Genomic DNA, 15,616 nt, shown 5'->3' on the forward strand with positions numbered 1-15,616 from the left:
TTACATTTAGGTTAACGAAAACGAAGTCTTGAGTCATGTTCTGACCGCACGGATATTTCGATGGAATCGCGTAACAGCAAACAACGTCTCTTCTTCACACAAGTGCACGGTGGATACCGGTTCCGTTTGCATTAATCCTTACCATTATCGTAAAGCTGAAATGGCGGATCCGGTTGGGAGCGTCTGCGTTGTGACGGGTTGCAGCAATTACACAAAAAAAAAATCCCAGCCCGGGATTTTTCCGTTTGCCGGACAGAACTACAGACGAAGAGCGCTATTTGCAGTTTTTCTCCTGTGTGCTCGTCAAGATTTGGATAAGACGGGATTCACCAAACACCACCGCATTTGTGGAAAGCATTTTCTTGAGTCTGATTTTAATACAATGTAAAATTAATTGCAAAATTAAAGAAACAACTTCTATGCCGGCTGCTGACATATATTTTTTTGCAGAGGAAAACGGCGGATGCTTAAGAAAACGGCGATGCCAACACAGTTTATGCCTAAGCCAATCAATATCGCTCCTTTGAGAAGAGATGTTGTCCGTTTGAGCTTTGAAGAAACCGAGGCAAAGAAAAAGCTGGGATTTTGGAAGTTAATGTCTTCTGATAAATACCAACATGTTCCGGGCAGGCCGGAGTGGGTACGAGTGCGCTGCAATGATTCTGTCATCGTTTTCGGACGCGTTCGAATGCTATCGGAGGAAACGACTGAAGCCGTTGCGGACACACTAACTGTTAACAAGAGTCTCAAGGCCCTGCTGAAATTGGGAGATCATGTTGTTTCCACTGACGTAATGAATTGTTTAGCAGGGTCGGACGATGCAACGAGTACTTACGGTTTACAAAAGATCTGTGATTTAGACGCTGCAGTCATTGACAACGGTTCACGTGATGTTGAAACGCAGTGCCGAAATGTGATCGCTGGCGCCAAACGAATTATAACACATCTCGAACAAGAACAGGATGCAACGTTTGTGGACAGTGATAATGGATTTAACGACGATGAAGATGAACAGTGTCAACGTCAAAAGAAACTCTTATGCGTCTTTCGATTTGTTGCTGAATTAATGGAGCACTCTATTACCAGATGCCGAAGAGCTATTCGACATTCTGATGCTCTTATACGATTTTGCGGCATGCTTAAAAGTATTTCGACAGCGGCATACAATTATTTTCGGAATTTTCTGTTTGGACTTCTTCCCCATATTAACCACCTACAAACTGCGCTTCTGTAAATTCCTATTCGGAAGGTATTCAGGATGAAAATTTGGCCAAATTGAAGAAAATCTCGGAATCCGTTGAAGATCGCCATTTGATGTTGAACTTATCAGCGACCAAACATTCACCGACGAGAAACTGGAGTATCGCGGAGGAGAAAATAACGGGGTTGCAGCCAGGAGGACGTTGTCGCTGCGAAACATGTTTTGCTCTTGATTATTCAAAGTTTCACTGGAAAAGTTCGTAAAGTCGTCGCATATTATTTTGTTAAAAATCTGAATGGGGCTGAGATGGCTGAAATTCTGGAAGCGGTCTTGAACTCAATATCAAAAAATACGAAATTCCGGGTTCTGGTGTGTTCGTCGGATAACGGAGCCGAAAACATGGGATGCCATTCGCGCTTCATAAGCGACAAGACGAAGTTTCCATGGACTTTTCCCCATCCCTGTGCTGACGGAAGTATTGTATATGTATTATTGGACATCGTGCACTTACTCAAACGAATTTGGATGAACTGTATTCGGGAAAATAATTCGTTCGTTATAGAGGTAACTAAATCATTTCACCTGGTGTTCATGTAAATATCTGCCTATTAAAATTAATTAATTTCTTTTTATTTTCAGGTTGGAACTCGTCGGGTAGACTTAACGCTACTTTTGCAGATATACGAAATAGAACGCGGTTCCGTCATAAAAAACGCGCCGGATTTGACAGCTAAATTATTTTATCCGAACGGGTTTGAAAAATGGATGTATCGAATGCGGAAAAAGCATGCATTATGTTTCTTTTTGTACCGATAACTTTCTTATCTCGCAAATAGAATCGTACAGATTCAATAAGGACGTTACTTACTTTTGAAAGCATATTTACGTACGTAACTTATTTTCAACCAGAAAACCGAATTAATTCATTTAGTACCGTACCGCACTTACTATTTATTTTAGATTTTTTGTTCTGACCGGACTTTGGGGACACTGCAGATGCTGCTGCGAGATCAGGAACATCCACTCCTAAAAGAATTAGCCAATGTGCGCAGCGAAACTCGAGACCAGTGCGTAAAGTGCTTGGATGTACTCGTCTGGTTCATTCAGACTGTGCAAAGAATTGTCATGCCTCTTACTGTACTGAATCCTCGTCAAGCTGCTCGTCTAAAGCAGCCGCTTTACGAAGCTGTTACAAAGGGCAACATCGATCGCATTTTCTCTGTAAGTTAATTAAGATGAAACAAGGGATGTTCAGTTTTTATTTTTTGTTTTATTTAGGACATGAAAGTAGCATTGTCTGAGCTCCGTCCATCGACGAACGCCAGGAAATCGTTGCCCCGACCGACGTGGACTGGTCTGCACGTTACCGTGTACGGCACAGAAGAAGTTGCCAGAAAGCTGTTGCACGCCGGTTTTGAGTTTGTTCTTCCCGGAAAAATGTCTAGTGATCCAATAGAGGTAATCTGCTAGAACATTATGAAGCTGATGTTCGAATTTATAACTAACATTTTGCAGAGAATATTTTCTGCGTTCAAATATGGTTCTGGAAAGGTAACAGTTGGGAAAGTGAAAGAAGAAGTTGCAAGGATGGAAACATTACAGCATCTGACGGGAACAACAAACGTCAGCCGCATGGGACGACAAAAGAGAAAAATACCGGTCTGACTTTTCCACATCCCCATTGAAAAAGAAACGCCATATTGACCGGCCGCTGCGCACGAAAGTTTTCAGCTTTGAAGCAGATATCGGATACCTGCGTGCGTTAGGCGAGTTGTCTGCACATGTGCCGTCAGATATATTTTCCGGACTCCAAAAAATCGATCCTCGGCTCTGGAGCGCAGCGACAATTGCAGATCTTGTTACAGCAGATCCGTATACGATTTTCAGTTGCAGAAAAGGTAATATTTTCAGAGCATTTCAGTGTCTTAGCAAAATTTATTAGCCGGCTACTCATTATGTTTTGTAGATGTCGTAGGGACTGGCTTGACTGATGTTGGCGGATATATTGTTTCAAAAATGCAAAAGGGAAAGTTTCCGTGCTCTTCGTGCAAATCTGGTATCGGAAATCTTCTGGGTGTTTGTTTTCGGAAACCGGCGGGTTAGTTGAAGCACGATCTCGGGTTGAATTTGGTGGCTTAAGTTTACCTTCCCCGCAGTTGGACAAACTGCTGCATTATGCGCTTGGATTTTTTGAGCGTTTGCAAAAAATCAGCGAATTTTATAAAGGCGACAGCCATTTGGAAAGGGCACTCAAACTCATTCTCCTCGATGGATCTCCACGGCTTTCATCCTCTTAGTGATATTTGTGTATGTGAATCGACGAAGTATTTAGAGTATGAATGTCTAAAGCGGTTCTTTAACACTGCGTTTAAAAAATGATGTGATTGAGCGCCGAGCCGATGCTGTGAAGAAAAGTATGGTGCTCGGAAGTCTGTACCGATGTCGACTGATCCTGGTAAATTGAAAAATTAAAGCAGCTATAAGCCTATAGCAGTCACTGTTGACACTTCTTCCGTTTATTGCTAGGCTTACTTTTTTTTTAAATTGTTAATTAATTTTAACCAAAAAATATTTACTCAGATGTTTTAAGTGATAGATCAAAAGTTTTAATGGTACAGAAAAGCCGGAATATTATTGATTATAATCTCCGAAATACTGTGCTGTCAAAACAGAGGATAGCATAGACAGCTACACAAAAATTTGCAGGTAAATGTGGTATGTGCAAACAGGAAAATAAATACATTTTCGCATTTTAAATTTGAAAAAATATTATTTGCTAAAATTCCTGTCAATACGTCTACGCACTTAGCTTCACAGTCATAATTCCATACCTTAAACACACATGGCTGCGCGAGCGCGGGACCGATACGTACTTGCAATAATAAATGTTAAGAAACGAGTCAGAAAATTAAACAAAATAATAATAATACAATTATTACGACGTATCTCGGCAAATGTTATAATTTGCAACTTCACTTCTATCCGTAAAACAAGGCTATCGGTATTGTGGTGTGCTCACTGCGCACTGTACACGGCGCTGCGTTGATACAAGCTACCGTGAACAGCTCCACCGTCAAGAATTTTATTGCGCAATCATGATGTGGTGCACTGGTAGTATGTTTGTACACATATTACATTCTTATGGTTAATTGAATATTAGACCGCGTGCGATGACAAAGTGCCGCTCGTGGCAAAATTCAAAAGGATACGAAAATTCAAATTCCGCCCCGTGCTCGATTGGCATTTTCAATTCATTTTGGTCTGCCGTGTCAGTTTCTTTACACAGCCGTGCGATTTGCAACGCCATAAATGAGCATGATTTGACTGTAAAATAATTATCCGCTGTCTGAATTGTACTAGTACTCGTACTAGTACAACAGTATTATTCGTGGTTTTTTGAAAACATACCGACAGTTACCGTTTGTCGTTGTTGTAACTTTTTGTTTAGCCTTTTCTGGCTTTAGTTTTATCTACTTGATTATTACAAAAAAAACCTACATTATTGTAAACGGCTTTTTTATACTAGGCGCTGTTTTGATGTTTGATATTCAAATCTTTTCATCGCATTCGCGGATAACCGCTTCGGGGAGTCCCCTTTTATTCGTAACACGAAAATAGAAAATTCATCAATTGACCCGGAGACACCAGACTTACGCACACGTAGTCTAAAATCAACATCTAATTGCCTCCAGAATTTCTCTGCTGATTAAAAGTCTACAGCACTACTTATGACCTGGGATAACAAAAACTTTCTTAAAAGAAATTCAATTGCAACACGCATGGCTTCTCTAGCACGGCTGAACGGTAAACTTTCTGGGACATACTTAATGCCATCGGGGTAGGATTCGTGTTCTACACTTCTAGTACACAAGCAAGAACGAAAATATATGCGGATAAGTAAATACGTATGTACGTAGCTGGACGTTAAAAGGAGATGGCAATTGCGACTGCATTTGGTCATGCCAGTCATTCCGCCCTACACGCCCCAAGCCCCCCAAACGAAAATGCCAAAATTCGAAGTTTTTGGAATCTTCAGAATCGGTCTGCCAGAGCGGAAATTCCGAACGCGACGAAATTCCGAGCGCGACGATAATTACCAGCCAATGGCAGCATTCTCGGGGTGGGCATGAATTTTAATTTCGGCCGTCATTTTCATTTTCGACTGGCATGTTCATCCCGCCCAAGAAAATCGCACTGGGTACATTGTAACTGACACTAACTGCATGCATGGCCATACATGGGACAGTCTGGGAGCAAATACATTCTGATTAACCGACTTGTGAGGTAACTAATAAGAATCTTTTTTTTATTATCAACTTGTACAAGCCAATGCCATTTACGTTAAAACTTTAAATACCCAATAATCTATTCTCCCAGATAGGTTATCATAGGTAGTTCTACAGCATTCACAATTACCAGGAAGCGGAAGCTCGCTCAGTAAATACTAACCCTTTTGGACGGTTTGCATTACAAATTATATTCAGAAAAGGTTACCAAAGTTTTTTCCAGCATCTCATTTTTCTTGGTAAATGCATTCGTAAACGCATTATGACGAGGTAGACTTTAAAAAACATCAAAACGTGCACAAATTGTAAAATAAATTTTAGCAGGTAAGGCGAGCAATAATTTCTCTGCTGCAAGTTTAGTAAGTCCATTACTACGAGTAGCACTACAAACATACAGTGCAGTGTAGTAGCTGTCGAAACGGTATTAAGACCTCCTTTTGATATACCGTAATACTATTTTTGTAGATTTTATTTGGTGTAGCACATGTGCAAGTACACGTCAGATTTTATGGAGCCGCGAAAATCATCGACCTGGAAGACAGCAGAATGATTGTATCCTGGTGTGCATTGTTTTGAGCAGTCACGTGCACACGCAACAGCAAGCATATAGGGCTGACAATGAAGCATCAGATTTGAAATGCTGGCTGGGGTCAAACGTTCATCCAGAGTGAGACGCCGGAAGTCCGAATTTAATGATTATAAGGTCGCGGGGATGTTTTCCTTTGACGCCTCTGCGGCGGCTCAAATCATTTTAGTTTCGCGCTTTTGACCGTAACTTGCTGCCGTACCTTATATATACTGTTATTAGAGCTTACAAGATATACGCAATCATGTCAAATCGCTAATAAAACTGGTTTAGTGTAGCACATAGACCTGGTACGTATATACCTCGTATTTCACATTTCGAAAAAAATATAGAATATAAATATACAGTACTGCAGTGTATAAACTTTATACTAGTAAATAAATGCTTCATCACTGCATGCATGATGTGGTGATCCGCATGCGCATTATATCTATATACTGTAATGAAACCTCTGAAATACGTACACCTCCGTACGGAAAATTTCGTACGTAATTCAGGGGTGTACATAATTCAAATTAGCTACCCCCAGCCCCCCTGGGGGGTGACTGCAGACCTAAGGGCAGTGCCCCACTGCGAAATGCTCTTCACATACTGCGAATTGCAAAAATGCACGGATATCATTAGTTTATATACAAAATTGCATCAGTCTGTGTGTATGTAAACAGACGAGAACAATTCTCTCGGACACTTTCAGCAGAAAAATTTATCAAAACCTTACTCAGGATACAAAAATCTAGCAATTTCGAGCGTAGTTTTCTTTGCTTCTTTGAATTTTCACAACTTTACCATCAAAAAGTTTAAAATCTCCAGTTCCGAAACAATGGTGTACGCATTCACGAGGTGACTGCGTACAGTTAAATGCTTAGGCGGTACAGACATTAAGTGTACGTGTACGCAACGCTGAGGTGTACGTTATGTAGAGGTTCCCCCTGTACTTTAGTCTACGACGTAATTCGGTACAGAATTTTTCGTACGTAATAAAGGGGTGTACGTTTCTTCGGGGTGTACGTACGATGAGGTTTCACTGTAGTCTGTAGCGATAGTATTTGTACGAACGATAAGACCGCCCAGTTATGATGAATCATTCCATCGCGTTATGAATTTGTCCACTTTACCGGCTAGTTTCCTTTCTCGTGAATTTCTAGAATTCAGTCTTGTGCTCAGCTTGCTACAGCTTGCATCAACTTGTTCCTCTTGCTGAAACTCTTGCCGTAAACCTTGCTCCGTTTCTTGAACGCCTTGTCATTAAACATGCCTTGAGTTACGTTGTTGTGTTTGACCGCTTGGGATGAACTAGCGTCATCCCAATCGGAGCCACCTGTGTAATTACGTTACATCTGTAAGAGCGTCCTCGGCCAGCATCGTTGCCGGCCGTGCCACCTTTCATACCAACAGCCGCATAATCGTGGTAAAGGCTGATCGCCACCCCACTAGAACAGCAGCCAGATAGGCTGTTGTTACTCCCGTAATTAATAGATACTCCCGTAGCTGCAGTTGACGACTGAAAATTAATGTAGTTAATCTCTCGTATGGTAAACATTTGCTTGCATATGTTCGTTATCACATAAATATTCCTTGTTTGAGTCGTTTCTACATATTTATCCCCATGTAACGGTTCATGTAACGTTTTTGTAACGGCAAGTGAATTTTAGCAGTACCACAAATCAGGTTATTGTTATTTGTTTGTACAACCAGTACAATTATCAAGATTGTACATTTTTACGGTGGTCAAAACAACGCAAAGGCTCCAGTCACGTCGTGTGGAAAACTTCCATAAATCAGATATTTATAGTATGAACTTTACTTACCATTAGTTACGAGTATATGCAGTTGGCGTTAAATTGACGGCTAAATCCTCCATGCAGTGTACAATACAATATCTACTCGTAGGCACTGTGGCAGACGACTTCCGAACACCGGAAATAAGCGCTTTTATGCAGAGTTGTACCATCGGGCATCGGTCCATCTCGAGAAAGTAAGACATTTCTTCCTGGAACAGTATCAATAAGGCCGGGGGCATGTAGTCTTTTTCGATCGTATCATTTTTTTGGCGTGAAAACGGCCTTGAAATGCGCAAAATTGACTGAGTGCCTGTAAAGCAAAAGGCATGGGCGATTTTCATATGAAATCTGCAGCCGTCAGCAAAGAAGGAAATAATTTGGCTAATATTGTTTTATGAGGGCTAGGGCGCTAGCTTCATTAAAAGTTTGTTTCTATTTCTACGTATACGGGATATAAAAGCTGAATTAAAATGACCGCAGTTCATTCTGTGACAGGTTTGTGTTTAGCAGTTCTTATTTGTCAAGTTAGTTTGAACCAAGCTGCATCTGGCCGGCCCCATTCGTCGTGCCGGTATTATTCGCCAGACCTCGAATGTACCGAATCCAATTTGGAAATTCCCACAAAGTTCGATGTTAGCCAAATACCTACTGACATTCGCACTATACGTCTGAACTGTCCGAACAGTCACCATGCGGGTGTTTACTGCAATACGCTGAAGCGGAACGCACAGCCGTTTCCTGGGCGGGCACAGTTGCACTCAGTGGCTTTGTATGGCTTCCAGCTGGACGATGGTGCCAAATTTCTCACGACGGCTTTACTCGGGAACGTCAAGCAGCAGATCGATATACTGGACATCCGCTATTCCAAATTTACTAAGCTAGATGCGGAAAGCTTCAGAGGATTCAGTGCATTAAAGACTCTAATCATCGAAGGGAATGATTTAGTCGACATCGCGGCGGATACCTTCCAGTTTTTGGGCGCCAGGTCACCAATTTTGTCTGACATCAGTTTGGGAAGCAATCGCATTGTGTCCTTTGATTGGTCTGCTTTGAAGCCTGTGGCTGATTCTTTGGTTAGAATGCGTAACAATTTGAATACATAGTACGTATATTAATGCAGTTATTAAATAAATACCCACAAATTGTTTTTCTGATTGCAGAAAGACTTAATTCTGTCCAACCAGCGCGGTTCAGGACTGCAAACACTTAGCCGCAGTTCATCGAGCTTTTCCCTGAAGAAATTAGACACATTGGGACTGAACAACAATAAACTCAAGACCGTTCCTAAAACAGTCCTGGAAACCCTTAACAATTACGCTCTGTACTCTGGGCCCTATTCTTTTAAAGGGAATCCCTTTTGCCCTGCGGATCCCAACTGTGGTTGCTGTGAACTGAAAGACTTTTTTGCATGGGTACGCGAGTCTGAGAAGAATGCCAAAGGTGACATGCGGCTGATGGTGGACTATACCTGCGGATCGGGAGCCACAGCCAAACAGCATCTGTTGACCGTTACAACAGCCGGATTTGATTTGACTACCGGAAAACCGAATTACATTAATGGGGAAACAGCTGAATTTAATCCGTTCCCATCAAAGAACCCTAACACTGGCAGAGATCCATGTGAAGCAGCATAATAAACGACGATTATTAATGATAAAATATATAAGCGCCCGTGTGGCTGTATGGTGCAGGATAGCTATTGTAATGATTGAATAGTATGGTTGTTGTATTGATTGTTGATAGCGGGTGTATTATCTGCCGACTGGTGTTGCATGTTATAATTATCCGTAATAAATAAATATGGTCGCTTAAATAATTATACTCATTTTGCTTTAAAGCTCCCAAAATACCTTCGATGATATATTTGATTGTCATCGGTACCGTTACACCTTGCCATATTTTGAAAGTTATTTGCACCAAGGAATGTGGCTCCAAATAATGCGTTCTTCGATCAGATAGCACTTTCAGATAATTGTAATTTCCGGCAATGAGCGCTGATCCCACTTCACAGATAAATCAGCATATCCACTGTCCTGAAAATCTAGTGGCTCCAGATCTACAGATAAATTTAAGGAATATTGCTGTTTACTAATAAGTACAGAGTACGTCAATAACCTTGTTGGAACGACGGCTGGAATACATCGCAAACATTTATGTGGATTACGATGCATATTAAAACATCTCATTAAATCGTACATGTACCAACTATAACGCCGGTTCCGTACTGAAAAACAGTATACAAATATAATATGTCACAATCGTGTGTGAAACATCCAATTCAAATATCCGATTTCGAGGTGTGCACTCAGTGTGCAGTCATAGACAAATTGGCATAACATCTGTATAATGCAGCAGCCAAATGGAAAGTGTCGTTAGTAACTGCATTGCAAAATAAGGCATACATGCTGGAAGAAAAACATTAATCTAGAAACCCTTGTCATCATTTGTTGATTGTCCATTTTGCAGTTTTACAACAACATTAATGGCGGAAATCGACAAATACATTTTATTTGAAGCGCTGTTACTGCTTTTCTCACATTCAGTTGGATGTGTCGACAATGTCCAAATGACCTTTGTAGATATTTTGGTCATTCATTCCGGTTTTTTAAACTCCTCCTTCGGACTTATTAACACGGTTCAGTCCGGCGTTCACAAGGCTAATGCCGTCTTGCAGCATGCCAATGTGGAGTTCACGCCATATTTTATTCCCAACATCTCCAAATGGGATTACGACACTAGTCTGTCCGACAACATAGAACATTTATTAGCTAAAGAGTACTACGAAAGTTTAAATTTCTCCCATAAAACTATCGTCATCTCTCTGAGTAAGGTTTGAGCGTAGCCAGTCTCGGAAACAGTGGTCGATGACCTTTATGTTTTAGACTGCACCGACGATCTGCGGATTGGGAATATGACAAAGTTCTGGGATATTCTTTATGTAACCACGTAAGAAGTTACCCGCACTTCTAATTTTTTAATCTGCGTATAATTGTGCGGTGCACGTACCAAAATCTTTATTGAAATCTCAAAGGTATCTGCTTTATTTAATTGACACTTTTATCAAATTATAATTTAATTTTGTTAGCGGAAGGCAGTGCAAGCAGTATCCGGCTGCTCATGAAGTGTATCTCGGTATGCAGTCTACGGAGAACTACGCGCAAATCCTGTTGGACGTTTTACGTCTGTATCGCTGGTACAATGTGTTCTTCTTCGTCGATAACGCGTTGGACATTTTCTTGGAGCTGTACGCTGCCGCCCGTGCAGCAATCAGCCAGTTCGACGATATGGATACCTCAGTGCAGTTTTTCACTGGGCAGGATTTAAATGCTTCTATGACGCAAGATCTCCTTTACACATTCAAAGAGCAATCTCGAAGTACATAAAGGTCATAGTACCACCACATTGTCCTGAAACTTTCATTTCACTGGTTGTTGTAGTTCTGATTGTCATTTCTCCGGGACTGATATTGCGGAGCGTCCTGGTACATATGAATAATTGTTATGATTTATGTAAAAGACCTAGCTCGGCTTCAATAATAGCTTAAGAAATGACGAAATGTTGCATTTCTAGATTGAAGCGGCTCATTTGGGAATGACCAATGGACAATTCGTAAACCGCACATTAATCTAGCAGCTATTATTTTGTAATCGGTGTTTTTTTGAAGATGTACATTGGTATGGAGAGATGGCTTCACGGGGAAAAAGACTTCCACTGGGAACAAGGAGATAGCTTTGACGCAGTACGATCCCGATTTCACATTACGCCGACAATTGTTTCGTTGCCGGTCTCCTCGTTATTTTTTTCAGATCGCGCGTTCTGCTTTCCAATCGCTCCTGATCATTTCTTCTATACTGAACAAAGGTCTCAACTTGCATCAATTAATGGAGATGAGGGCGATGGCGACAGCGACCGCTGTTCAGGCCATCGCTCAGGTAACAATAAATTCGTAAAATAATAACACCTCACTGTCGACAGTGTCGTAATTGCTGTAATCGTTATCTGTGCGTGAAGGTCTTGAACGATCTACCACATTCATTACTTGATACCGGAAGCCAGTTATCGACCCATTTTGCCCACAAGACCTTTTCCGGTATTGCGGATCATTTGGTATATGTATCACAGCAGCGTTTGCGGGTGACCAACATGACGGTACGATCGCTGAATGTACGAACTGGAGCAATGCAGGTAGCGCAATGATAGTGACTCAACAAAAATTACGTACAATTTCGGGGTGTGAACTTCACAGAATGCATTAGTCTGGAATGTGCGCACTGGCACTTTTACCAACATCCATCAGATTTGCTGGCCTAATGGTGTTGGACCGCCAGAGAATGTTCCGCGCTGTGGATACCGTGGCGACGAAGCACCATGTCAAATGTTTTGTCAGTAATCCGCATAGCAAAATTTTTGCAGTGATATAGTTTGTCCGTGACCTTTTGCAGCACTCCACTACCAAGGACTATTCGCCGGTGTTGTCGGCACGTTATACCTGTGCGGAGTGGGCTATGTCCTGGCGACTATGCGGATCAGGTATATCAAGGCTTTGGTCAGCATATGAAAAGAGGTTTTGGAAACGGTGAATTCCATAGATCGCATAACACACGCGATGACCGCTGGTGGGACATTAAGATGAGCCTAATCACACGGGTCGCCCAAGCGCATCATAACGTGTCCACGCGAAATCTCCTGACAGGGATGGCGTCGGATAAAGATCGCACCGTAAGAAGGTCCTGAAATTTAATAAATTTAATTACCTGGGTTTTTTTGTAGGCGGCAGCTATCGCGGGCGACAAGTTTGTTGGGCAGGCATTATTGCACAACGAGAATGTTTGGATCAAGTTTATCTACTTCAACCCGATGAATGTATCAGCCTCGGCTAACCTGATCGTAACAGCAGCGACACGAACACTTCTCCAAAACGTACGCAACATTAATGCAGTTACAAAACAGCATGCACACGAAGTCGTCATCCGTGACCTTATGGCTGTTTTAGCTTGGTAACTGTCTGCACATCAATGTGTGCAAATTCTACGGTCTTTTTACGATTTCCACGGGATATTCTCAACGTGTTTACGCGGTTGATGAGTACTGCGAACGGGGAAATCTGCACGGATTGCTGGAGATCCGTAATTTGGACTGGTCGTTTCGCTCGTCGCTCATGGTTGATCTGCTCGAAGTACGAGCTCGTAACATATGTTATTACATTTCGAACGCTGCAACATAAATGCAACAAGTGCTTCTGTATTTAAAAGGGCATGGCGTATATACATTCCAAACCAATTGGCTACCATGGACACCTCAACGAGTTTAAATGCCTTATCAATCGACGTTTCATGCTGAAGATCGGCGAAACCGGGCTGGACCGGATCAAGCGCCAGTTACTCGCCAACTCGTACACGGGAACGGCTGATATGCCGCCGAACAAACTGTATTGGACGGCACCAGAACTGCTGCGCAATGCGGCACAACCCAACCAAGCGACGGACGTGTACTCAGTAGGCATACTTTTGTATCAGATGCTGGTGTGGACCGAGCCCTACGACGAACAAACGGAGCAATATACTAATTACATAATATAAAATTATCTTTTTTTATTTCATCTTCGCTACGTTAATAAATTTTTGTTTATTTATTAAAATGGAAACTCTTAGGTAGAAATAGTAAAAAGTTTCTCCTATGGTAGTTATTGAGACTTCGGTGACCTTTACAGAGATTGTCGCCGCGATTACGCACGAAGACTCCGCCCACCGCCACTCACTGCGCCCCACTCTGGCTGGTCACGACATCAGTAAACTGGTGCGACAAGCCCTGCAAGCATGCTGGAGCAGCAACCCCAAAATCCGACCGAAAATGCGGGACCTGCGACGGGACATCTACGGGGCATGCAAAATCAGTCCTGCGACGAATTTGTCGGAAAACCTTTTGCGTCGTTTCGATGCATACATTCATGAATTGGAAGTACAGCTGCAAGAGCGAACGGATATGGCGGTTCACGAAATCAACCTTTTCCAGCAACGTTTATATGACCTTTGGCCAAAGTAAAAAAGCCGTCATTGTATTTTAAGCCGTCATTGTAAAAAAGCCGTATTGGATTGTAATATAATAATCCCGTGTTCTAGAGAAATTGCCGTAAAAATTTGGAACGATCAGTCCGTGCATTCGCATTCACACGAAGACGTGACCATCCTGTACGGTGACGTGGTGGATTTTGAGGAGGTCATCGAGCAGCTGACACCCAATGCCTTATTTCATTTTCTGCAAGATTTTGCGCTAGTGCTTAATCAGGCCTGCGCGGGGCTGTGCGTTATGAAGATCGAACTTCTTGGAGCGTCTTACATCGTACGTTTTTCTCCGCAGAGCGATGTTTTATAGTATTTAGCTAGACCTAATTCAGCCGCCAAAATCCATTCTATTATATTTCACAGTTCCAAATTTGCATTTTTAAGCTGCTTTGAATTTGCTATACTTTACTTTAATTCACAATAGCATGATAACAATATCAAGAGTTAGTTTCACTTAAACAAAACAACATTTTCTACAGTACCCATGACAGAAGCGGCATTACCCCTTTGAATTGCTAAAGAAATAAATATTCTGCCTCAAAAACTCGTGGCTGCGAATCTCGCCTGTTTGTAACTCGATGAATTTGCTTGAGTTGTGAACACTGACCTCGTTGTTCTAGTACTGCTCCGGCATAGTGACCTATACCGGTAAGGATCCTGTACTGGAAATCTGTAAAGCCGCCAACAATATCCGCGAATATTTTACCTCATCCTCCAAACTGCAGTGGCTGCCAGTTCATATTCGCATTGGAATCAGCACCGGTATACAATTGTAGAACACTTAGATATTTGGTACTCCAACATTATTTTTCATGACCTCACCCGGGTGTTTCTCCAACAGGTCCATGCATTTCGGGGGTGATTGATCCGGCTCGGCCACGTTATCGTTTGTAATTATTTTACTTACAAATAAAAAATACTCTTCACGTTGACGTTCACTTCGCCATTTCAGTCAACTGTGTGTATTACAGATTAGGCTCAACCCTGAAATTTGCACGGACATTATGCCATCAGGGTGACGGTAACGGCATCTACTTAACCACTTCAACCGCCGAGCGCTTAATGGAGCGCCATCCTGACGTTGGCTTCCTGGTGACACCGTTGCGCCGGGCTATGCACAGCCCGCGTTTCCACACGGTGCTGACGCCGGCCGTCTATGTCCTGGAGCGACGAGCCCAGACCAGTCAGCTGACGCCGGATCGGGCACTGATGGGCAAGGGAAAAAAGATGCGTGCAAGCCGCGATCGCACTAAGTCACCAGCTGTGCATACCCGGGTCAGCAGCTCCAAAAGCTTGTACACCAAGTTAGCGAAATTGTGAAAAACCGACACAAACCAGCCTCTAATGGACTGCTGGTATATTGCTTTATAAAATAAAATCGTTACAAGAAATGCCATTCGAATTCATTTATATTTCAATTTTGCTGGCAAAGGTGGCTTAAAGCGTATAAATGTTGCATGTATAAGCAACAACTAATAAGTTTCTTGCACAATTTGACTGCTAAACGTTTTTGGAATAACTTTCTATTTGCCTCCAATCGTATGGTGCATTAGCAAGATGTTTGAATACTGAGTGGGTCTGGGTTTCGGAAAGCACTTCTATGGGCTGTTTTTTATTTGGTTCGAGCAAATGTTTGACCTTTTTTCTACAGCTATGTTATAAATTTGCATGACTTTTGTTGAGACTGCGCAGTATATAGC

At 42.1% G+C, this 15,616-nt stretch overlaps 4 protein-coding genes across 5 annotated transcripts; all 4 read left to right on the plus strand.

The window, feature by feature from the left end:
• Nucleotides 1-1,908: 1,908 nt before the first annotated feature.
• On the plus strand, nt 1,909-3,258 carry LOC129588435 (uncharacterized). Of its 2 annotated transcripts, XR_008690473.1 has the most exons (5): nt 1,909-1,986; nt 2,162-2,422; nt 2,480-2,659; nt 2,717-3,099; nt 3,168-3,258. XR_008690473.1 is itself a non-coding variant. In XM_055482637.1 (4 exons), the coding sequence occupies exons 1-4, from the start codon at nt 1,963-1,965 to the stop codon at nt 2,864-2,866; spliced, it is 615 nt and encodes a 204-aa protein (XP_055338612.1). In that variant the 5' UTR covers nt 1,909-1,962; the 3' UTR covers nt 2,867-3,105. The 2 variants fall into 2 exon arrangements, 1 of the variants encoding a protein (XP_055338612.1); XM_055482637.1 differs by lacking the exon at nt 3,168-3,258 and having other exon boundaries at nt 2,717-3,105.
• A 4,836-nt stretch (nt 3,259-8,094) lies between these two features.
• On the plus strand, nt 8,095-9,664 carry LOC129588354 (uncharacterized). Its single transcript, XM_055482537.1, has 2 exons — nt 8,095-8,927; nt 9,015-9,664. The coding sequence occupies exons 1-2, from the start codon at nt 8,325-8,327 to the stop codon at nt 9,486-9,488; spliced, it is 1,077 nt and encodes a 358-aa protein (XP_055338512.1). The 5' UTR covers nt 8,095-8,324; the 3' UTR covers nt 9,489-9,664.
• A 607-nt stretch (nt 9,665-10,271) lies between these two features.
• On the plus strand, nt 10,272-13,433 carry LOC129588270 (atrial natriuretic peptide receptor 1-like). The gene is made up of 14 exons (XM_055482437.1): nt 10,272-10,679; nt 10,737-10,800; nt 10,940-11,229; nt 11,292-11,335; nt 11,425-11,463; nt 11,519-11,593; nt 11,661-11,786; nt 11,866-12,003; nt 12,101-12,236; nt 12,297-12,384; nt 12,444-12,573; nt 12,625-12,774; nt 12,848-13,030; nt 13,107-13,433. Exons 1-14 carry the CDS (start codon nt 10,337-10,339, stop codon nt 13,431-13,433), a joined length of 2,133 nt encoding a protein of 710 aa, XP_055338412.1. The 5' UTR covers nt 10,272-10,336.
• Nucleotides 13,434-13,530: 97 nt separating this feature from the next.
• On the plus strand, nt 13,531-15,584 carry LOC129588271 (guanylate cyclase 32E-like). The gene is made up of 5 exons (XM_055482439.1): nt 13,531-13,892; nt 13,974-14,193; nt 14,537-14,678; nt 14,758-14,806; nt 14,888-15,584. Exons 1-5 carry the CDS (start codon nt 13,531-13,533, stop codon nt 15,234-15,236), a joined length of 1,122 nt encoding a protein of 373 aa, XP_055338414.1. The 3' UTR covers nt 15,237-15,584.
• Nucleotides 15,585-15,616: the final 32 nt, after the last annotated feature.

The sequence above is a fragment of the Paramacrobiotus metropolitanus genome, unplaced genomic scaffold (assembly GCF_019649055.1).
Source record: "Paramacrobiotus metropolitanus isolate TYO unplaced genomic scaffold, Prichtersi_v1.0 Parri_scaffold0000029, whole genome shotgun sequence".
Taxonomy (NCBI): domain Eukaryota; kingdom Metazoa; phylum Tardigrada; class Eutardigrada; order Parachela; family Macrobiotidae; genus Paramacrobiotus; species Paramacrobiotus metropolitanus.